The sequence below is a fragment of the Anas platyrhynchos genome, chromosome 3, assembly GCF_047663525.1.
Source record: "Anas platyrhynchos isolate ZD024472 breed Pekin duck chromosome 3, IASCAAS_PekinDuck_T2T, whole genome shotgun sequence".
Classification (NCBI taxonomy): Eukaryota; Metazoa; Chordata; class Aves; order Anseriformes; family Anatidae; genus Anas; species Anas platyrhynchos.
The window spans coordinates 47,266,591-47,291,479 of NC_092589.1; the positions used below are offsets into that span (position 1 = coordinate 47,266,591).

General features: G+C 37.3%; 1 protein-coding gene across 2 annotated transcripts; it reads left to right on the forward strand.

The window, feature by feature from the left end:
* Positions 1 to 24,889, forward strand: RNASET2 (ribonuclease T2). Of its 2 annotated transcripts, none has more exons than XM_005019221.5 (10): positions 1 to 380; positions 4,037 to 4,141; positions 6,435 to 6,501; positions 11,251 to 11,306; positions 12,223 to 12,280; positions 13,194 to 13,264; positions 17,657 to 17,770; positions 19,900 to 19,945; positions 20,161 to 20,235; positions 22,132 to 24,889. In XM_005019221.5, exons 2-10 carry the CDS (start codon positions 4,053 to 4,055, stop codon positions 22,321 to 22,323), a joined length of 768 nt encoding a protein of 255 aa, XP_005019278.2. In that variant the 5' UTR covers positions 1 to 380; positions 4,037 to 4,052; the 3' UTR covers positions 22,324 to 24,889. The 2 variants fall into 2 exon arrangements, with proteins under 2 accessions (XP_005019278.2, XP_012954676.1); XM_013099222.4 differs by having other exon boundaries at positions 9 to 380; positions 11,254 to 11,306.

Consider the following 24,889-nt stretch of genomic DNA (forward strand, 5'->3'; position numbering starts at 1 on the left):
GGGACCAGGAGGAGGAGGAGGAGGAGGAGGACACGGACAGTTTTGGTGTCCTCTTGTCACTTGCAGTCATCTCTCTGAGGTCTTGGCCGTGCTGCGCTCTGTACAGAAATGTCTCTGTGTTAAAATGTGATTTTTATTTTTTATTTTTTCCCCTCAAAAACAACAACAACAACAACAAAGCTGTAACGCCGCGCCCAGAGCGGAGCGGTGTGCGGGTTAATGTGCGAGGAGGGCACGCGTGCAGCCTTGCTCGAGACTTCCCCAGGAAGTCAGCGCGGCTGCTGAGCGCAGCACCGGGCGGTCCCAGGCTCCTTCCAGCCCTCCTGCCCCAGCTGTGCTGCCTGAGAAACTCCTGCTACAGGGCTGCAGTGACGCTGGACGTGAGTACTGCGTGTGGAAATCTTTAAAGCGCTTTCTCTAGTTACTCAGCAGTCAGGCTGGGAAAGAGTGGGTAGCCGGGAGAGCGCTATGGAGGTGAAAACTGCTAGAGCTGAGAACATTGCTAGAAAGAAATAACATGGCTGTCTGCCTTGGTGTGTGTTCCCCTGCTTGAGATGGCACCAAGCCTGGGTGCACCTTTTCGCACTGCTAGCTGCCGTGTAGCTGAGGTGCCCTGTGCTCTCTAGCCACTGCTGCCGACATCAAGCAGGCTGTGAGCTGTGCTGTTAGCGATGCAAGTCCTCTCACAGATGTGTTAAGTGCTCCTCTGCAGCCTCTTCTCTATTCTCTGAGTCTATACGCCTGAACTAAATGTAAACCAGGAAACCTTACATGACCTTTATTGGTCAAGCTAGTTGTTAAAAGCCAAAACGAAACTAAGGGAGTAGAATAAAGTTAATTGCTGACGTCCAAAAGAAGTATGTGCTATGTCAACAGTCTATTCAATATGCTGTGTCAGAATTCAAACAGCAGTAAACATGTTAAAGATCCTGTCACTATTTATTACAAGAGCAAGTTCTGTCCAGTCCTTGATAAGTCTGGGCAGGTAATTTTGACAGCACAGAGCAGTGTTTGTATAGCTGAAAGTGGGCTTGTCCTGATACAGTTACAGACACACGTAGTAATGCTCTGCATTAGTATCCAGACACAGTAAACCAAGAATCATCCTGAAGCTCTTCTTATTACTTGGGCTTTTATCTATAGGGAAAATGAGTCAATAGACTAAATTTTCAAGCAGTGACTTTGTGCTTCTGTGCATTTTTCATTTTATGTTGTAGGTTCTCCAAATTACAATCTTTAGGAATATTATGACTTTTTATAACTAACTTTCATAATACAAAATTTCTGTTTCCTCTTATTAACATATTATATGCTAATTACACACCAGTCTTTTTTTTTTTTTCCTCGTATGTGTGGAATTAGAAATCCAGTGTAATTTACTAAACAAAGCAAATTTCCATTAAAACATGAACATACTTCGTACATCTTAGTTGTTAATACAGTTTTAATTTGGATATGTATTTCCTCAGGCCTTTGGGTGCTTTTCAGGTGAGACTGACAATTTTCCTCTCCCAACATCAATGTCACAGACTGATAAAAGACAAACTCTAGTAATCAGTCAGTCATGATGATGTCATCATAGCTGCACTGTTTTCTTGCTGGTTTCCACTAGGGTCTTCTGAACTAAAACCTCAGCATGTGTTGCTTATCAGTGGAAAGTGTCCTTCTTATATAAAAGTTTAGGGGCTATTAGAGCTATTTGCTGTCCCTGTTGTCCTTATGCTTCAGTTTCAGGGGCCAAAGCAATATGCAGAATAAACATTATTCCATTGATCAGATAACAGCATTTTCTGAAGCCCCAAATCAAGCTGTTATTTGACCAAATGTAGGACTCAAATGAAAAAGGAGATTATTGTCTTTATGCTTTTTTGCAACTTTGTCTCTGGAAAAAGCCATTTCTTTGTGCCTGCCTGTCCTGTTAAGTCATACCAGTTTGCAAAAGAAGTGTCATAATGTTTGCTACTTTATCTTTCTTTCACAGTCTACTTCCTGAAGATGTTTGTTTTTTCTCCCAGACTCTTCTACAGTGTAGCCTTTCTGATTACTCTGTGTAACATTATTGTCTTTACTTGGTACTTTCATCTGTCTGAAGAAATGTGATTTTGGAGGCAGGGCAGAATCTTATGTGAAGGCTCCTTTTGTCTCTCAGTGTTTTAACTTGGCTATGTGGTTTATCATGCAAAAAGCTGTCTTGCTTGCTTGGTTGTCGAATTAAAATAGCAGTAGGTAAAATCATAAATAGGTCTATAAAGCTCAGTATCACTTTATTAATTCCTGCTGTTCAAGTGAAAAGACTCAAATTCACTTTAAATGCAGAACTCCTAAGGAAATTGAATATCCTGCAGTTAATTGTTTACTTTTTTTTTTTTTTTTTGGTTTGTGTGTGTACAGTACATGAATATAACACATCTTATATGACAGAAATTGTTTTGTTTTGGCTATCTTTATCAAAAGTTTAGTTCTACATTATTAGTCACTTTTGTATATGACATAGCACACAGTAAGTTTCATGATTTTTTTTTGTGTGCTCATTTTCACCTTGTTAGTGAAAATCCTGCATCTCTCTCTCTGTCTCTTTCTGAAACTAGGTCAGAAAAAGTTGCCAGGTAAGGTTTGTTTAGTGACATTGTATCTTAAAGTAGGCTATGCTGTTTACCTTGATAATATGTATATCCATCACAAATTATAGAAGCATTAACATTTGAAATAAATAAGTAGCTTAATGTCTGCAATTCCTTTACAATTTGGCAAAAACTTGTAATAAATCTATCTGGGTAGTAACTGGTAGACAGTTACTGCCCCAACCCCACACCTGTACTGAAGTTTTGACACATTTTGCAAGCTGGGAGTCCATCTCCTGTGTAGAGGAGCTCTGCCACAGATGTTTTGCAGAAGTGCAGGTGTCAGGCTTGTAACTTGGTCCAGTCGCATGATAACAGTGGAGAAATGGACTCTTGCGTATAAACAGCTGTGGATTAGAATTGCAATGAATTTCCTAAAGTTAGCTGTTATGGCTGAATCAGCAGTCTTTACTGCCGTCAAAATGGGCTTTTTTTTTTTGGCCGTTATAAGAGAGGATTAATTTTAAAGCCTTCATGAAAAAAAAGGGATATCAGTTGTGTAGTGAGTGTTCTTGGAAGGGGGACATAGACTATACACAGCGTATCTGCATGTGCTGCAGTCTGTGGGGCTGTCAAAATGAGGAAGTTGGAAAGTAGGTTTGGTAAGGCGTTAAAAATTGCATGTAAATATGTACTTGTGCTCCTATTTCTGGCATCTAAGAGGCAGCATTTGAAATGCTGTGCTGTATTTGTACAGTAAGCATTTGTGGTTTTTAGACTTGTGCTGAGTGAAAGTTGCCTGTTGGTGAAAGTTAAGGTGGTTTTCTGTTTGTTTGTCTTTTTCCCCTGATTTCCAGGGTTCACAAGGTGATAGGTAGACCAGTCAAATGCCTGTTTTTGTAGAGGCTCTTACAGGTTTATAACAAGAACTGGCACTAATTTGTTTTTAGCAGCATTTTTTTTAAACATCATTTTAGTAGCTGACTTGCATTTGGAGGGAATTTCATCCTTAGACATCATACTTTACTTACAGTGGGTTTCTAATATCAGCCTTGGTCAATCCAACATGAATGTCCAATGTTAACTTCAAGGTTTCTTTAATGAGTCACTCCTAGCACATGAGCTGACCACAAGTATAGTCTTACATTTCCTAAAGTACAGTTGCATGGGAAGTGTATGCATCTTTGTTTATTGGAGAGGGGTTCTTCTGAGTCCAAAAAACAAACCAACCAAAGAAAAACCCTCAAAGCTGATCTCACCCATTAGTTTATGAAAGTTAGAATATAAAAACTGGAAAATCAGGCATATCCTTGAAAAAGATCCTCATTTTAGTCATTGTAAATGTAGAGTTGATATTGCCTGCTTTTTCTGAAGTACTTCTGTTTTTCTGTGTTTCTACACTTGTAATTGGATAAGTAAAAGATTTCCTTTAACAACTTTTTTTTTTTTTTTTTTTTTTTTTTTTTTTTTTACAGCTATCTGATTAACAAAATGAAGCCTGCTAAGTTGCACTATTGGATTTTGGGTTGTTTTTCTATGGCGTTATGTTGTTGGTGTACTTCAGATAAATTCCATCAGAGGTAAGATATGATTAAAAATGAAAATCATAATAGTTATTTCTTAAAGGCAGAACATTATAGTTTAACTTCTAATGAGTGTAACTTTTCTTGCTTTACTATGTGCTATTTTTGATGTGTTTTAATGTATTTTTTCATAGACTGGTAAAGTGATTCACATACGTTAGCTGGGGGAGTGGAGGGCATGCCTAGAAGGAGAGCTTTATTAAAAATAAAAACCAATAAAAACTGCAATTACTCCTATGGGATGAATTGCACCAACTGTATACTTCTGCTTGCTTGTTTGGCCTTTTTTTTTTTCTTTTTTCTTTTTGCATGCTATTTTCTCAGTTCCATTAATTTTAATTTTTTTTTTTTCATACAGCATCCCAGCTGGGGCTAGGTGTGCAGCCTTTTGGTTATTGCTGCACTTGGCAAAATCTGGGCTCAGATGTTGACTTGTTGGTGACTTAGACACTGTCCTGAAGTTTCTCAAATTCATGGGACTTGAGCTATGGCTTGGCCATGGTGGCAACAGTGATAGCACCTCTGAATAGAGGCACAGTGCTGAACTGCATGGAGCAGGGTAACTTCTGTTGAAAACAAAGGGAGACATTCCTGATGTATTGAAAATGTCTTTCCTTGGATTCTAGTACTGAGTTTAAGTTTCTAAAACTTACATTTTTAAATAACCTAGATTAACTTTCTGACCTATCATTAGCCAAAACATGTATTTTAGGAGAACTTGTTGGTTGTCATTGTGGAAATTCACCTACTATTTCAAATACAGGTGAAAGATTATATTTTTCTAAGCAAGGAAATTAAGTGCTGTATAATATTAGGGAACTCTTGTATTCAGGTTTCTACAGTAAAAAATAGTTAGAAGCATTAATAGCTTTCATTGTGACTATGCCTGATTTGTTCTAGACCTATTTGGTTAAATTATTTAGAAAACACATATGCATGTGAATACTTAAGAATAAATATGACCATTACAGACTAGCAAAACCAGAAGGGAAAAAAAAAAGGAACTGATGTAACATGAGAATATCCCTACAAGTTGAGAAATAGCTTTCTCACATAATTTTTTTTTTTTTTTTTTTTTAAATACAAACTCCAGCAGGCAAAAATATGGAGACATGGCTACTGGCTTCCAGAAAATAATTATTTTGACACTTCTGCACATCGTGCTGTCAGTTTGAACAAGTCAAATTTTTGCTGTTCTTTTTTTTTTTTCACCTGTTGTTTAATATAGTTACTTAATATGGTTGCTTTATAGCTTAATGCATCTGTTGCAGTGTCTGAAGCAACCAGTTTTTATCCACTTCCAGTTTATCCAGAATGGCTTCTTGGAATTGTTGGAAAATGAAGATGCTTCTGTAGAAGTGTTGAAGATACTATTTAAAATGTCATTTTAAACAAATCATGCATCATTTTTTAAACAATTTTTAAACTTTTTATTATTTTTTCTTGTGTAGGAATAAGATAGTACTTTTGACTCTGTGAATTATAGATCTCTTTGTCCTAAAAGGCTTTGAAGCACAAGTGCTTTTGTAAAATATGGGATATTCCTTCTTTAGTTCTTAGGTACGGTCTTACAGGCTGTTTGTCACAGTTTGATAATTTTTTGATAACTTTTTTCAAGTTTGATACTTGAAAATTAGTTAATTTATGTTAAGCATTTAAAAATGCAATGTTTGTCTAGAAAATGATTAATTAAGCATTTGAGGTTTATGGTTGTTACTTTTTTATTCTGATTTTTTATTCAAAATTTTTTTTTTGTCTGAAAGGTTGGTGACACTTGCCAGATCAAATTACATCTCCTGTAGTGTCAACTGTGTTGTTTGTGGTTGTCTGTAGTCTTTTATTTCAGAAGAGTACTTACAGTTCCAGGAATGCTGTATACTTTCTTTTTAGCTAATGCACCCATCAAGTAGAATTAGAAGATTCTTAATATCCTAAGCAAGTATCTGTTGTTGTTGTTAAAGCTTGCCAGTAGGCACCTTCCTAAATATAAAACAGAATACCACATTTTTTCCATATCTTAAGAAATAGGAAGCATATGGAGCCAGACATGGAATTTGTTTAACAATGATGGGGTATTAGCAGGTTTCTAAATATGCTGTTTCTAAGTGATCTCTCATAGTTTGGTCCTGCAGTGTTTGGAGTTCTGTTGCAATAGAAGCTGTAAACAGAACCAGCCAGCTATAAAGGCAATATGTTATCTTATATATATATAGTAGACATTGTGCTGCTAACTGGAGGTGTTGTTCTTTTTAAAATACTTGAGAAAAAAATATATATTTTCTTTCTCCAGTGACAGCCACCCTCATACCTGGAAGAAGCTTTATCTTGCTCATCATTGGCCAGTGACTGTATGTAAGGTGAGATTTTTGTGTTTCTTTCTCCTTTATTCTGTCAAAGGGAGCCTTGGACAATAAATGTTTGAAAAGAGAGTAAATAAAGCCCCTTAAGCATTTAATCTTGTTTATACACCTATATCTTTATAAAAGGTTTGACTGATCTTGGTGCAGCTTTTGTAACTTCTTGGTTTTTCTCTAGTGTAGCTGTAAACGAGAGAATCATGGCATACTACAACTATAATAGTCAATGTGGGACATACTGTACTCTGTCTTAATTGTTACATGTTTTTTCATCTCTCATTAGTCCTAGACTTTTACCAGACTCTGTAAGCAGACTTGCATGCCTCGTTTGACTGAAGACAGCAGATTAGTATTAAACTGTTTGCTGCACAACAAGGTTTAGTTTTATAATGTTGGCTTCAAAGTTTTAATGATAACGGACCAAATATGGATTTGGTCTGGAAAAAGACAGTGCTGCAAAGCTGTGGGTGTCTTGCAGCATTTCTATGTTTGGGGGTAGGAATGAAAAATGAACCTAACCTCCCAATATATGTGTTTCAAGAACATAAATAAGAATTGTAATTTTATGCACCTTTTGCTATTAAATACCTATTACCATCTGGTAAGTAGAACAATGTAGGAAATCTTTGAAGGCCTCTTCTTATATAGTTGAATTAAAATATGCTGTACTTCAAAGTGGAAGATGTGATCAGATTTACTGACACAAGGATTAAGTACTCAGAGGGTAATACAAAAGGTTTAGTCTCAGTCAAATGGTTTTGAAGCTAAAAAGGTCCCACTTCAGGGACATTTAGGTTTATTTATTACAATAGTATAGTCTTTTTTTTTTTTTTTTTTAATGCTCTAGGTACTTTTTAATTTCTCATTCCTATTTTTGGAACTACATATAAAAACAGTAACAGCAAAACTTATATAATGACAGAAACTTCTGTGGAGAAAACGATGCGCTTTACATTAGTTAAATGTATAGGGAAGATACCAGTATGAAAGCTCTGTATTTAACTGAGACCAAGGAGTAGCCATTGTTCTGGTTTATGTTTGTTTGCACTTTTTTTTGAGGTGGGTCAGAGGGAGACCTGATGCACTTTGTGTCTGATTTTTTTTTTTTCTTTTGCTTAACAAACATCACTGTAACTAACTTCAGGCAGAGGTGTTGGTCTTCTGGAATACGTAGCACCTGGCTTGAGTGGGCATTCAGACTCAGTAGAAGTTCAAAGCCTCTGCATAAGTGAATGAGATGCAGAGTCATGAAGAGTGAGAAAAACAATCACTTTGGGCACTATGTGTGGGCTGCTACTCTTAATTCTAGGATACTGCTGTTGGTAAATTGGCAAATAACCTGTATGTACTTACAGTGAAATTGCAGTGAATAATTGAGGATACGAAGCTTCAGAAAATCTAGGCTTTCATACACATTATGTTAATTCCTTTCTGACAGAAACATCCCAAAGGAGGGAAGAAAAAATGAAATTAAAATCGTGTGAAATGACTTTTTGCCCAGTTTCACTTCCCTGAGTCATATGAAGAAATGGAGTTCCAATTCCACTCTTCTAACAGCTTTCTTTTTGTTAAGCTACGTATTAACTTAGAGGAGTTCCCAAATCCTGATGTTTCTTTCTTTTTTTTTTCTTCTTTTAAAAAAAGTATATAGTTTATTCAGCATCTGCAGTGTATTTATGTATGACTGCTATTTTATTTCAGTGAGGACATATTTTTAAATCATTCTTGAGTTTTAAAATGTTGACATAATATCAAAAGAAAAAACAGTATCTGGGTGAAGGAAACTGCATAATGCTTTATATCACTTATGTTTACAAAAAGTTCTGTTACACTACTTTGTGCAAGTACTTAGTAGTTTATGCTTCCTGTGTAAAGGAACATGGTTACAGGCAGGGGACTTCACTTCATACTGTATTCTTTATAGGTGTGTGGATGATCTGCATCTTAGCTCCTTTTTTGTTTGTATGTCTGAGTGCATCAAAAAGCGTTTAAGATTTTCAGAGTCCTGAAAGGCCTTTTCTTAAAATGTAGTGGACACATTTCATCATCCTAGAAATTTGAGACTGTACATCTCTCGGCTCTTTCTGTGCTTTAAGCTGTATGCAATTGTGTTCGACTGGTGTTTTTTTTAATACTAAGTATGATCTGTACAATTAAACTGGAAAGTACATGTTTTAGAAAAAAAAAAATATGGTAAGTTCAAACTTGTACTTTTCAGTCTCAAATGAGTGTGAATCCTGTTAGGTGGAAGTAGGAGAAACTCAAGGGCAGCCAGAGGGACTTTTTCCTCGCCTGTTATGGGGTTATGAAGGTCTTTAATTCTTGAAGTTAGAGAAATGTTATGATTACAGCTTTTGTTTCTTGGAGATTGTAAAAAGGGAAGATCTTTTCTGGGTGTCCCCTTGTGAAATGGGGCAAATCTGATGCAAGTGTGTATGCTATTCAGTTTCTGCTGTGGTAAGGATGGGAAGGATTATGAAGAAATGGTTACCAAACCCTGTTGTGAACTTTTTACTACGTGTATGTGCTGATTCACTACGTATAGGTGCCGCACAGGCCCACTGCTGCTTTTCTTGGTGTTACCGGCCACATAGCTTGGGTGGGTCTGGTTGTCAGATTATTTTAAAACAGGAAAAGGAAATGTTCCTTTTTCCAATTAACCTGATCTGGAAGAGTTTCTGAGGTCCAGTGCCTACTTGTAAATACACGTTTGTAACTCCATTTCAAGTTGGCAGCTGCCTGAGTTTGAATCAATCCCTCAGCAGTCAGTATAGGGTAAACAGGAAGGCTAACACAAAGTGTTTTGCAGAAGTAGCAGGGATACCCAGCTTCTCATGCTTGCGTATTTTACAATATTGGTTTAAGGGAAACGTTGGAAAAATACCGTGGGTAGTAGAAAGGAAAGGTGAATGAAGCTGGCCAAAATACCGTATGACCTTCTGTGTCACAGGTGGCACTGACTGTATGGTGCTGCCAGCCTGCAGCATAACACCAACATCATGAAATGTGTAGAAAAAATAGCTAACCAGGTTAGTGCTGCAATAGGGTAGAGCTGATTCTTGGCGTCCTACAAACCTAAAAGTAAAAGGACACTAGATTTTCATTCACTTCTATCCAAAGTGTTTAGGTGCTAACTGGCTTGAGGGGGCTTTTATCCACAGAAAACAAGCTGGTAACTTTTAGTGCCATGCCATTGAGCTTTTCAGAGTCAGTGTGGGGTCTTATCTGGTCTTTAGGGAGACTTTAAGATGTTGGCAGTCTAATCACATTTTGACCATTTAGCTTTCCTTCTGACTACAGAATATATTGTTTCAGATTGGAAACAAAATGGGTCCTGGGTCTCAGTCTAAACCCTGATTGAGTAAGCTGCCTTGAATTTTAAATGCTGTGGGGTTTCCTTTAGCTTGAATGGGAACTGCGGTAAAAGATTGGGTAAGAAGCACAACTGCACTGTTCTTGTTCCCACCCAGGTTGCACAAGCTGATTATCTGGCAGGCTGTTTTTCAGGGGGTGATTACCCACTGGCTATTGATTTACTGTATTTTGGGCTGGATAGCTGCAGTCTTTCAGCTCCACAAAGCTTGTGTCATTACAAGAGCAGTGTCGTTTAGATGCTTCCAAAATGTGTTTGCTGAAAACCTGTCAGGAATAAACGCTGTTGCTGGGTTTAATTGCTTCTGTTTGTTGGTCGCAGGAGAGAAGCGGAAGGAAATTGGCACATAACAAGAAAGTCTTGCAGATCCTGCAGTTTTGCAGCCACTGGTTTGTGGCATGCAGAAGGCAATTAGTGAGATTACAGGTCTCCCTGCACTTGTCTACACTGTTCTTGTTCCAGTATCACATAAAAGGCATTGTAGCATAATTAAGGCAGGGTATGGGATGCAAGCTAAAAAGGAAAGCAATTATTTTGGGGAAGGAAAGTCTCAAGAGGCTGTTATTTAATGGAGAAAAGTGTTTACTCAAAAGATCTCTAATTATTAAGTGGGGTAATCAAGGAAAACGCAGTAATGTTATTCTGTGATGTTTGAGTGTAGAAATTTTTGTCTGTTGAGGAATATATATTCTGCTCTAAACAAGAGTTAACATTTAGGCTATTTCTCCTGTATTATCAGAAGTTTTGGCTGGGGGTGTTGTTGGTAGGAATATATATGTTCTTTCCTCCTCTTTATCCCTTTCCTTGTCCCTCAAGTCAAAACACTTAGAAACACATTCTAATAATTTTACTTGGAATAAGTGCTTTTTTTTTTTTTTATAATCTACTCTTTTTTTTTTTTTCTTCTATTTTTAATATAAGACCAAAAGTACTCTTGGACACTTAAAGTATGCTTGTCCAATATTATAGTTTATTTTGATATATTTTTTTAAATTTTATTTTAGTGGTTCTGCACTCCTTGAAAAGATCCAATCATGAGAAAAACACCTAGAATTGCCACCCAGAATATAAGATAAATGTAGAATTAGCTCTATTCATGACCTGTGTCTTCTTTTCATACTGCCCATTCAGGATCCCCCCCCGATGTTCACTTAATTTGCTTCAAAACTTTAATGCCTGCTGTTGTCAGCTAAGCTCACAATTCATAACAGGTTCAAGTAACTGGAGGTCACTTGAACTGGTCTGGGCAAGTAAAAACTATCATGTCTTAATAGTGCTTTGGGCAACCAGTGAATGAGCTTTTATTTTCCCTCTAAACCATTATCCCTGGGTACACATAACAAATATTCTACTTTTTTTTTTTTTTTTTTCCACAGCAGACTGCTAATGATTGTCAAGACCCTCCGGAGTACTGGACAATTCATGGACTGTGGTATGACTGTAGATTGTTTTTATTTCAACCTGGAAAGGGTGAAATTTAAGTTTCATATTAGGATGTTTAGTGATGTTTTTGAAGTGCTTGATCTATCTGTTTAATCTTACAATTGCTTCATACAAAAGCCTTTGTTTTGTTGGAAATCTAAAATCTATGTTTTGATATAAAACTACTGTGCACTCTTGTATATCCCATGATTCACTGAGCTACTAAAATCTTCTTGTCACATGAGCATTTTATTTATACAACTCTTTATAACATCACTGATGTTCTCAAACAGAAAGGGAAGTATGGTTTCCTCTTGTTCTTTTTCTTCCTGAGTACACAGGATTTGTTAATGTCTCATGACCGCCTGTGCCTTTAAGTACCTTAACTCAGCACAAATAATATAAAAGTACATGAAAAACTAATTTGTTTCAAAGGAATCAACTACCTGTAATCATTGTCCATGGCAGCAATTTGAAGGTTTTCATGACAAACATAGGGGAGAATTCAGGACAGGAGGTTGGTATGCTGTATGTCCTGGAGAGGTGAACAGCATTATGTATAGATTTCCAGTGACTTTCTAGTGGTACTTGCAAAATTGTCACTTGGTGCAATGGTTGGGAAGGTCAGTGTCATCAGTGACATGATATGCAAGACTCCTCCATATCATTACTCCCCCTATGCACTGTTTACAGAGGGTGATCCATTCAAAGGCCTCAGAGCCTCTACATGGGAAAAGTTTTAGCCATAACTTATATAATGATTAATATATTTTTACTTATAAAACACTGTAGATGGATTACTTGCATATTTAAGTCAAATTTATAGCTATAATCTTGCATATTTAAGACTCAGGGTAGTAATAGGTTGCTCTGACTGTTAGTGACTTGGAAGACTATCTTTTTTGACTTCTGTTTTGCTTTTCTAGGCCTGACAAAAGTGAAGAATGTAATAGGACATGGCATTTCAATGTCACAGAGATTAAGGTATTTATTTTAAAACATGAAATTAAAAAAATGTCATACCAAGCAGAGCTGAGTGCCATTACTTTTGCGCTTCCTATGTGCAAAATCTGTAGCTCATAGCATATCACTGTTAGTGTAGTTTGCTGAGAGGGATGTTCTTTTAGGAGTCAAAAAATTCAGTAGGTGCTTCTGGTATGAATTGAAATTGCAGTGCTTGTGTTCATTAGTGGCTATTCATCTATTCAAACTCAGCTTTGCAGACATGTGATTTGTCTTTTTCAGGTACTTCTTCCTTACCAAAAAAATCTAGAGAACATAGGCACAGATCTCCACTGGTAATAAGTACCTGTGAAAAAATGCAGAGCCATTTTGTGTTCCCTGTTCCGTTTTCCACTGAAAAGCCAGAACACAGAAAATAAGACAGAGTTTCTATGTGTCTCGTCTTCTCCAGTGAGAATAGTCCTCTCACAAAGAAAAAAAAAAAAAAAAAGTTTATTTATATATTTATTAAAAATACCCATGTTTAATGTGCAGAATTGCACAGAATGGTTGAGGCTGGAGGGGGACTCTGGAGGCCGTGAGGTCCAACCCCCCCACATAAGTGGGGATGGGAGACTTGAGTCTACATTTGTGAAAAGCTCCACGGTCGAACAATTTCTGCAGGGACAGTAGAAGGAAAATCTTACTTCAAGGCAGTGTGTCAGTGTTAATATACTCAGATAGTCACATCTACCTGTCACCACCACCAACAGCATTTTCAAAATAATGGGAAAAAGGACTTCTCTTATTTTTCTGCAAGTAAATGTTTATTTTGGGCCTATTGAAAGAAAAGGCTTCAGTTTTAGAAAATTTATCGATATATATAAATTGTGTATGAAATACTTTTTCAGCTGCAGGTAAGTTTTTACTGATAAATTACTTGTGTTATTTTTAGGATCTCATGCCAGACATGAGACGCTATTGGCCAGATGTAATTCATTCATCTTTGAATCGCACCCATTTCTGGTGAGTACAAACAAAATTAAAAAGTATTTTGGATATTATTTTACAAAAAAGTCAATCTGAATTAGTAATTCTTCAGGTAAGATGTTATGCATGAGAAGCAGCATCCAGGAATCCACTGAAAGTGATACATCTTCACCTGTTGTTTTTTTTTGTTTGTTTGTTTGTTTGTTTTTCTCTTAAAGTTTTCTTGCTAGAGCACCTGCAAAATGCATACTGTTGAAGAAGGGACTATGGCAGCAATTTTGGAGAAGTGGAACTTAGTGAAAGAGAGAGAGAGAATGAGTTTGTTTTCTTTGCCCCCAGGGAGGAGAAGCAGCTGCTGCTGACATATTTAAATCTACATAGCAGTTGTGCTCTAGGGATGTGAAAACCTGCTGCAAGAACAGCTCTCAGGCCTCTTCCAAGCTGGCTTCACTGTGTTGCTGGCTTTGAGAGACCTTTCCTTTTGGACTTTCACACAGTGGAGGGAATGGACAAATAGGATTCCTTGTATGGTCCTAGCCATTTCCCTACAGACTTTCCTATTTACTTTCTTAGCAGCCTAAATCAGACCAAATGGGAATTTGTTTAGTGATCAACCTGCTTGGCTTATAGGAAAGGAAAAGACTTAGACCTCTCCTGACAACAGTTTTCCTTCTTTTCTATATTTCTTTTTACTTCTAAATCATCAGACGCTTGGACTGAAGAGCAGTATGAGTATTATCTGAGTTTGCAGGGGCTTCAGTTTGAGTTGCCCGTGACTTCAGTTTAAAATAATGCAGTCGATGTAATCTGTTCTTCCAGATCTACTGTGAAAGCAGTAACATCAATTAAGATGTAGAGTGTGTAGCTTTAAATGCTGCTGCCTCTAGCTATCTCAGCTCTAAGTGCCTCTGGGGATTTCCTTTGGATTGGAGGACTATTTCCTCCCTGTTTCACTAGGGGAGAACTTTGAAGGGAATGGGTGTTAATTTTAGTCTTGTCCTTGTTCTACAGAAGATCTGTGTCCTCCAAGTCCTACACTGGTCTTACAAGTGTCTCATGGCAGTCTGAACTTGTAAATGTAAAAAGTGGTAATCTCTCTTTCTCCTTGCACTATTCCAAGGAGAGCATGACTGCCTCTTTCAGTGGTATCAGAAGTTTATGCCAATTTAAACCATTCCTGGAATAAGAACAAGAAAATGTGTCCTAAATCTAGCACCTCCCATGCCCTGAACACCTACCTGTTCATGGAAACAAGTGCATACCAGTCCTTGTTTTACTAACAGAGATACTTTGGTAGACAGTAGATATAAACAGATACAAGGTCTTTTTAGTTTCAGTTCAAGGCTAGCAAACAGAATTTATTTTAATACCTGGAAACGTCACTAGTATACAAGTGATAGAAAAATTAGATTAGAACACCATAATCAATATTTTGATTGAAAGAGTAATTCACTCCTTTTCAGTATGGTGACAAGTGCACTATAACTGGCGGTTCTAATTGCAGATTTTGTAAATGCAAGTTTTTAAGTTTTTAAGCTAGTTGAAAGCCAATAAAATCCTGTTGTACATCTTAATTCAGTTAAAATATTTACTTCGATTTTTTTTAAAACCATGTTTATCTCTAGTGTTAAATAACCCCCCCCCCAAAAAAAAAAAAAAAAGAAAAAGGAAGGACCAATATGGCAGAAAAGAGAATCTGAAAGTAAATCTGGTTTTCATTGTTTTACACTGAAGGCACCTCAGTTAAGTAAACAACATAAGCAGTGACAAGCAAAATGGTTTTTGGATATCTCAGTGTATCACATCAGGGTTTTTCCATGACTGCTGTAATTTCATAGTATGTTTCTTCGTTTCTTCATGTGTCTATCTCTAACTGTAGTTCTGGCTTAAAGAATTTGAACTGGACAGGGTCGAATTGCTTATAACAGGATAGAGGGGTATGGGTGCTTTGGATCTCAAAATTTACAAACTGAAATTGGTTGTAACCTGTTATACATTCATCTTAAATATTTTGTGGGCAGCACTTGCAGACCTTAGTTCCTATCCCAAGGAACCAGTTTTCAGGCTGGGTTGTTTCTACAGCCCTTGGATCCATCTGATGTGCTTCCAACTTTGTCTGCAATATCTCCATGACTTTGAACTTGGGGGAACTCTGTCCTTGTACATAAGAAGAAGCAAAGTCTCTTCTGATGTTCAACATTTTTTCCATACAAATGAGTTCTACTATTTGATTCCTTTGTATTTCTGCAGCCCCTTAAGATGTCATTTGTAGGATTTAGCTTCCAGATATGCAAGTGTAGCATTGATTCTTAAGAGCATTATCAAGAAAATTATGGAGAAGGACAAATTATATAGTGGCACCCAATTTAACGCTGCAACCTTCACTCCTGTATGCTTGCCAAAGTACTTGTGTCCTATGAGGAGGAAAAAATGTCACGAAGTTCTTGTAACATATACACTCTGTGTTACTGCCTAGCTTATAATTATGAAGAGTTACAGAAGGGAGGCTGGTCTTCGTGAATACAAGAGGCTATGTTCTGCATATGAGTTAAGGCTCAAGTAAAATGACCTTGTCAGTTGCAGCCTACGTGAAGGATAATGTCTCAGTGAATAGCACTGAGATGTTAATTCTTTCAATTTCTAAACAAACTGTTTTATTATTCCCTGTTACCCACAACTGCTTCATTTCCTACCTGCTTCGGTTTGTATTTAAGTGGAAGAGGTGAAGGTGAAATTTCGTATGCCTGTGCTCGAGCGGTCAGAATTAGCTATATTTGCGTCACTTTGTTTTTCCACATTGCTGTACTGCAAAAAATCAAGTAACAATGTGAAAAGAAATGTTATCTTAAAGTTGCTGTAATTGTTTTATAGTGACTCTAAACTGTCTCTCCAGTCTGGAACACTCACAAGACTGATTCAAAAACTTGGGCCCAGTGTGTCCTTGGCTTGCTGCAGCTGATGAAGTATGGGCACTGTCTGTGGGTAGCTCTGTGCCTTTCCATTCAGCATCCCCACAGCCCTCTGGCCTGGCCACTGTTACCAGTGCAAACTGGACCTAACCATTCCAACAGCAGCTTCATGTTAGCAGTGATATGCTTCTTGAGCACCATCAGATCTTTGGCCCTCTATTTCTGCCTTCTTTCTGGAAACAGCAGGACGTTTAAATTCACATACCACTGACAGACTGTAAAAGGCAGTCACAACACTTTACCATAAGGTTTTCACACATGCATAAATACACATTTTTCTGAAGAAAAATAGGCATCCTACATGCAAATCCTTGCCTCCAGCTTATTGCTGCTCCAGTAGCTATTTGCATTTGATTGTTGTCTGCCTCTGGTCCAAACCAACTGCTCAGTGAGTATCTCTTGCCAAATTTACCTGAAATAGTTTCAATTTCCTTTAAAAAAAATAGTCTCTTCTGTCATCAGTAATTTCAAGTCCCTTGTTGGGAAACCTGCTCTTTGACCCATGTGAAGTGGACTTCTGCAGGTGGTAAGAAATTTGCTTAATGTGCAGTCAAGTGTTACAACCACGATGAGAACACTTAACTAGGCTGAATTTGGGAACTTAGAGTTAAAATCTTCTCTCCTGCCTCAAACCTGTTGACACTACAAATTTATTTATTCATTCTCTGTTTAGAAGTAGCATACAAATTTCTCTAGATCCAAGCGTAATTTAGTCAAAGTGTTTTAATTCCTTAAAAAAAATCTAATTATTATAAATGGACAATTCAAAGGCAGATTTTCTTGTGAAAACAAAATTGTCCTTGTGCTTCTCTGCCATTCCATTACTAAGACATCATAAAGTCAGGGAATGCTCTGGTAGTGATAGGGATTTGTGATTAGATGGTAATTATTTGTGCATATTTATTTCACAGAATCACAGAATTTCTAGGTTGGAAGAGACCTCAAGATCATCGAGTCCAACCTCTGACCTAATGCTAACAGTCCCCACTAAACCATATCCCTAAGCTCTACATCTAAACATCTTTTAAAGACTTCCAGGGATGGTGACTCCACCACTTCCCTGGGCAGCCTGTTCCAATGTACAAGTGGCTTATGAAAACTTGAAAAACAAAATAAAAACTGTGGTGGTCTTACTAAAAAATATACTGGTTCAATAAACTTAAGAATTGATACAAATGTATTTTGAATTTTACATTTTTTGTTCTGTTTGAGTTTGTCTTCCTTCAAATTACAGGAATTGTTTTCTTTTGCATTCTATTCCATGCTGTAATTCAAATGGTAGGAGTGATGGTTTTTTTTTTGTTTGTTCGTTTGTTTTTTTGTATGAGCAGTATTTTTTGTGTGCAATATCACACTTCTTACTTAGACCCTTTAAGATTCTTGACTTTAAGATTTATCAAGGTTCTTCATATTTGCAAATAATGTTTTCTGAAACTTGAATTTTGCTTACGTCCTGTAGGAAACATGAATGGGAGAAACATGGGACTTGTGCAGCCACACTTGAGGTCCTCAATTCTCAGAAGAAATACTTTGGTAAAACCCTGGAGCTCTACCAGCATGTTAATCTTAATGGGTATGTTAGTGAACTCTATGGTCTGCTCTTATTTCAAATAGTTTCTAAACGTTTAAAATCTAACTTTAAGAAATTAGTATAAACATCTGATGGCAGAGGGAAAATCAGTATTAGTGTAAATTATTTCTGGTACTGGAATTCAGAGGAGTTGTCTACTTTGAGAAGAATGTCTCTGGTCACTTCAGAGTCTGTTAAGGCAGCTGCATGCTTCACAGAAACCTTTTAGACAATGTAAGCCAGAACATTTTGAGCAGCTGTATCAGCTATATCTCACTACCAAAAGGTATGGTACCTGTAGACTTATAAACCATGCATTGAACCTCTCAGACCTCTGAGTCATGCCTAAACACTCAACCGTGTTTAGAAAAGCAATGTTCTGCTCAGAGGGAAGGACAAGCTGCAGGCAAAATTGTGCAGAACATCTTGGGAAGGGGTTGAGAGCTAGCAGCAAGAGAGGGTGTCCCAAAGGGCAATGTGTACAAACACTTTATATGCACAACATGGGTGCCAATGAATGTCAAACGTGCAGAGTCCTTTCCTGACAAATGCTTGGTGTGAGTGGTAAAGGGTTTGACTCAGATTTGTTGACCAGGAATTTTTTTATTTTTTTTCTGGTGCGTGTGTGTAAAAACACAGTATCAGAGAGGAGAAAAGTTGTCCTTTTGTATCTAGAAATGTGTATTTAAAAAAAATAAAATTAAAAAAACAGTTCATGTTCTGTCAGTGTCTTGTCCAGGCAGTCTCTTTAACAGTGTCTCATTCGTATGCACAAAGAAAATGTCTTTATTCCATTCCTCTCCTGTTTTTGCAGGTGTCTTGTAAAACTTAATCATATTTTTCTAGACACAGTGCTTAAGAGCATGTCATATGTAGTGTTAAAATTAATAATGTCTGATAAGTCAATTGCCTAAGTAGTGGTGATGGTGTGATTAAAACATTTTACAGATGGCACAGTGACCGATTATGTGACTCTGTATCAGCATGTGTAATGAAAAATAATAGAGACTGAAACATCTTGAAGCTAATTGCTCATAGCATATTCTGCATTGTAAAAATGAACATAATTAATTTAATCTTCACTGAAAAGAGTAAAGACTGCTAATGTTCTCATTGTGCTTCATTTATACTTTTATGAGAAAAAGTAGTGTTAGAGTGATTAAAACTTTCCAAATGAGAAGTTATTAAAAAGAGGATGTCATACAGGCTCCTGTAAGAATGACAGAACATCACCTCTTTTATTGGTCTGCTCATATGCAGTGTCAAATGACTTTCATAAACAGGGAGACCTTTAGACAATTGGGTTAAATTTCCTCAGTGCAGAACTTGATCTTGGAAGGGCTGAGCATTATTAGCACTTACGGTTTAAATCATGAGATATGCTGAACATTCCCACTTATTACTGAAGAAGCCAGGACTTGAATACTCGGAACCTGTTGGGTCCTGAGTTTTGTTAGAAGTCCACACTTTAAATTGTTCTCAGGACTGAATCTAAAGGAAGGGGTGTATATAAGCTACAGCATATTGAGAGTTGCCTTGTTTCTATTATGTGAACAACCGTTGTATTAAAAAAACATTCTTACAAAGTGATTTTGGAAATGTTTCTGCTCTGACCTTGATGTTGATCCTTGTGCCTCATCCCTCTCTGTGTGTGCTGTGTACCAGTTGTCCCACGCAAGTCCTCCCTGCATTAGAACACAAGGGTGTGTCAAGCAGCCTCACAAATCTGCCTCAGTTCCTTCACAGGGGTCAGGGTACAGGGGTATGGCTTGGGGCAGGGGAAAGGAAACAGTTAAACTATATGTCCTGCCTGGCACTCAACAGAGCATATGGAGATCCAGCAAACGACAGTAGCATAGTTCTTTCCTCTAGCTGCCTCTGAAGACTGGACTCTCCCAGCTCCTCCAAACTAGGAGAGAGGGTTTGTGCTGACCCTGCTAAGCTGGGTGGGCAGTGGCCTCTCAGAAAAGGAAACCTTCCCTTGGCCTGGCAGAGTATGGAGGACAACTTTCTTTTGCTCCCTCTCATTGTAATGCTTGCCAGGTTCTCATTAAGATTATTCATTTGCCTTATGGTTATGAAGTTATATTTGCATACAGGAACCATGAAAATGTGTTCTATCTTTGTTTCAGTTATCTCCAGAAGGCTGGGATAAAGCCAAGCAGTACATATTACCAGGTAAGAAGCAATCTTTTATATGAAACAAAATCATGTGTACTTCTTTCAGCATAAGTTAATTAATTTATAGAGAGTAAATGATCTTATTTTTTTAATTGCTTTTTTTTTTTTTTAAGTTGTGCTTTTCTAAAACTTTTTGCAAAATTAGAAATGTGAGACCTGTTGGAAGATGTGCTAGTGACTTAATAAATTATACAAGCTTTTTAATTTTTCAGATGACTGCCATAAAAGAAGGTCTTACAAAATTTTATGGTGTAACACCAAAGATCCAGTGTCTTCCTCCAGAAGAGGTAAAAACAAACACACACACACAACCACTTTGCCACTTTCAAACAAATAAACACTTTCTATCAAAAAACAAAAATAGTGAAAAATCTGAAGCGTGGTCTGGGTGTTCTTTTTGGGTGCAGCTCCTTAGAGATCAGATATTGCTCAGTTCTTAGAATTGAGTTCACAAAAGCATTGCCTGCATGCTGGCACCACAAATTTAAGCTTATGTTAATCTGTAGCCATTTCTTAACATAGAAATATTGTTAATGGAGGAACTATCCATTCTGTATGTAGCAGCTTTGCTGTTAGGTACCTATAAAGTAGGAGCTTTGGGTTTTAGAGCCCTATTTGCCTTAAAAGATTTGAACCCTCATCTCTTGCACGAATGCTGTAACCATCATGCTAGAAGTGAACTGTAGTTGAGTACTTTCTGCTCCTGCTAAAGCTTAATTGCCATATAGCAAATTGCTAGAACCAACAAGAATGAGCTGCAAGGAGCCCATACACAGACGGCAATTTTACAAAAACTTGCCAAGATACAGTTGCTGTTGGAGTTTAATAGCTCTTGTGTTGTCAGCTCATTTGCTTTAGTAGTGCTCTGAGGTTTTTGTACTCAGATGTCACTTCACATGAAAAAGAATTCAAGGATAAAATTATTTTTAAATGTATTTTTAAGTTGCTCTAAGCAGCAAAAATAATGAGTTGAATGTGGTTTGAACCCTCACCCACATCGTGATGTTGAAGAAATACAGAGCTAACACAACCCCCAGTTTCTATCTCTGTTCACTGTAGTTCTGCCATTGTTTTTAGTACAATAGGGATACTGCTCATGTTATGTGACAGTAATTTACAGCTTGAATCTCCTGTGGTTAACAGCTAAAGCTAATGGGTAGTAGAAAAGACAGAGGACACCCCAGGTATTTAAAGGTAGCCCCTTTCAGGGACCTAATATTATCAATGTCTGAAGGGCCATATTTGGAGACTGATGCTTAAAACATGTTACCCCCTCCATTGCAGTGTTCTGAGGCTTCTTAAAACAAAAAGCCAAAATTAAAATAATTTTTTTAACAGAGTAAATTTTTTATTTTTTCTTATATTCTTAGTGGATTCAAAATGAGTTATTTTTTTCCATATGCATTTTATTATGTGTGTGCATTCTCCGGGATTTTTCCTGTAATCTCCTTTCCTATATGAAAGATTTTCATGCCTTCCTTCCTTCTTTCCAGTCAATATTTTTTCACTAGTCTATTCTGAAATCCAGAAACTACATTTCTGCTAATTTTGGCAGCCTACTTCTGTGTTCTTTTCAGTAAAAAAACTATTACAAAAACAATTTTTTTGGTGAACTTTCTTTGCTTCAATTCCCATTCTTTTGAAAAAAATGATGAAAGATGAGTTTTGGGTCAAATATATCCTTTAATATTCACAGAGTTCAAACAGAGCTCCTCTCTAAGATGAACAGCTTCTGTGTACTGGACAACTTTGGCAAATGCTAAAATAATGCCCTATCCCTGGAGGTGTTCAAGGCCAGGTTGGATGAAGTCCTGGGCAACCTGATCTAGTGGGCCCATGGCAAGGGTGTTGGAACTAGATGATATTTAATGTCCCTTCCAACCTGAGCCATTCTATGATAATCTGTCACAGCATTTCATAATGAGGCTTACTAGTTAAGCAGATTCCCCAAACTGTTACTGAATTATGGCGATGGAATGTGTTTTCTTACCTGCTTGCTCCTTAAAGGCAAGTATGTGCTATGAACTGTTTGAAGTGTATACCTCTAATATCTGCCCTCTTCATATTTTTCATGAGGCAACTGTACAGAAAGCACTACTGTATTCAATAGACAGGTAGTATATCTGAAGAATTGGTTTATTATCTTCTCCACGATAAACTGAGCTCATTCCTCATGTTTCTAGGGTGAAAAAGCACAAACAATTGGTCAGATTGAATTCTGCTTCACCAAGGAATTGCAGCTGAGAAACTGCACAGAGCCGAAGGGTGAATCCAGCAGATTGCAGACTGACTTGCAGCTTGGAAGTCGGGAGCTGTCTGTCTGCAGTGACACTCTTCCAGTCTATTATCCTTCACAGGTCCAACATCGCAAATGAAGCCACAAGAATTTGAAAAACTGTTTAAACAAAACAAATCAACAACAACAAATCCCTTAAACAGTATACCTTGGAAAACAGTCTTGACTTAGCAATATTACAAAACCCTGTTTATTTCAGGTTGCTGTGTGGATTTTTGCTGGCGAAAAAAAAGTCTTTTGCCATTAAAGAAGGAAGGTCCATATTCTAGAATTGGTTCCTTAGGCTGAAGTCTTGAATTGTTGCTCTGATATTGATGGGATCTTTATCTGATTTATAGCTCTGCCTGGACTTCTTGGCTCATTTTTAATTTGAATAAGTGTTCAAACTAGAGATGTGACTTCTTAGTTTCCTATGCAGTTCAGTCTGCCACTTTAGCCACTTCTGTTTTGTGCCGGTGATTCAGAAAAATTAAATAATTCTTTGTTTTGAAAGGATGTTTATCAGCTTCAGATGAGATGACAATTTCTTGAGAAGAAAATATTGTAAATCAGAAGAACTTGAGACCTATCTAGAGATCCTTTCCCAGATAATACCAGCTGCCTTGTGTAAATTTGCTTTCCAGAAGTTCTGAGCAAAGACCACGTCCTTTGAAGCATTAAACCTTTCCTCACCCAGAGATCAGAAAGAACCAAAGATGACAACCTTTACATAACTCCTTAGTGAATGAAATAGCATGCACTGGGTCTTGGCTTCTCTGCCAATAGGACCCCCAGAAGCCTGTAGTTGCAGCCTTGCCTGTTCTTAGATTGACTTTGTTACAGTGACTTCATACAGTCATGAAGAATGACAGATCTTAAGTTACCTGCTGGCATAGTAAAATAGTGTTAGACCTTAGAAACACATTATTCTTAATATTTCATAGTATTTGAATATTTAACGTTTCCACAGAAGTGTGGGCCCAAACTTTATTTAAAAATGAGATTGTCGCAAAATCACTTGGCTCTAAGAAACCGCTTTTTATAGGTAAGCAGTAAACACTGCAGGAATTTCAGTGAAAAGTACAAATGTTAGCAGTAGTGTTTTTCTGTCCATTAACAGTTGATAACAATCCACAAAGTTGGATGTTTCCAAATAAAACCAGATTTGGGTAATATCCTCTACACAGTGCTGTGTTGATGCAAGTGTCTCAAGTTGTCTTTCAAAAGACAATTGTGGCTCAAAGAAACACCTGTTAGAAAAAATAGAACTGTAAAAACATCAAATGCAGTGTTAAGAACATATTTATCATGTATTTTGGGTTTAGAAACCATTCACGTTTACTCCCATTTTGACTGCCCCTGCCCCTTTTATTTAAGGCTCAGTTTGCCTTTCCAGAATGCTGTCATTTTTTTTCAAATTCTCACTTTAGAAACTTGGATTTTTTTTTATTATTATTTTTAATACCCAAGTAATAAGTATGATTTGCACTCTTTTATGTCTACATTTCAGTAAAGTGAGGGTGTCTCTTTCAGAATGTCTTCCTTCCTGAGAGCAGGAGCATAACTACTGTAACCTATTTGAAGCATGCTATACAGCCTTTAAAGTTACTCTTTCCCCTTCCACCCCTAGGGTTTTACTGGAAGTACTAGAAATAGACCTTTGTCATCAAAACTGTGGAATTCTGAAGGGAAAAGACTTAGGATGCAACATGATATTTGCTATATAAAGCAATAAATTTACTGTTGTTTTAAATATGTTAGTATTCTTGGGTGAACTGGTTTCAAATGCTGTTTGATTGTATTAAATCTGAGATAGAAGTGTTTTTTCCAGTGATTTTTGGATGGTAAGGCTAAGATTGATACTTTCATCCTTTTTCAGACATCATTTTTCAGCAGTGTATAACAGGATGAGTCTTGCTGCTGACTGTGTCTGCACAGTTCATACTGAATTCAGTGAGAACTTTGCATGTATTCAGAGTGCAAAAGGTTACTCAAAGACCAGAAATAATCTACTGCTTATCAGTAATTTTTGGACATTTCACTGACATTCCCTGAAACAGTCAGAAAAGGTATGTTATCGTCTGGAAATACTGTGGTGATTCAATAGTTTCTCAGGGATTGACTTAAATAATTATGTGTAATATTCTGATACTAAGAACAGCAGACAGCACTTTCTAAAATTCCCATATGTATGTATATTTTTGTGTGTATTGTGTATGGTAACATGTTTGTAACTGTACTGGCTCTGGCTGGGATGTTAGCTTTCCCTGTGGCAGCCCATACAGTGCTGTGCTCTGCACTTGCAGCTAGAACAGCAGTGGTATCACACTAGTGCTGTGTCTGCTGCTGAGCAATATTGGCACCGCATCAGGACTTTGTGTAATCCCCTGGGAGTCAGCAGGCTGGGGGCGAGCATTAGGTGAGGAAGGAACATCACCAGGGCAGCTGACCTAAACAAACCAAAGGCATATTCCATACCATATGGTGTCACACTCAGCATTTTTTTGTCACACTCCTTCCCTTTTTCCACCTTTTATTGCTTTTTATAGCAGTACAGACCCAGTACAGCAACTAAGGACACTGCTAGAGGGTTGCTTTATTCATGAGTTGTGTTTAAGAAATTGTTAATGTTCAAAAGCTAATAAAAGATGAATACAAAATCACAA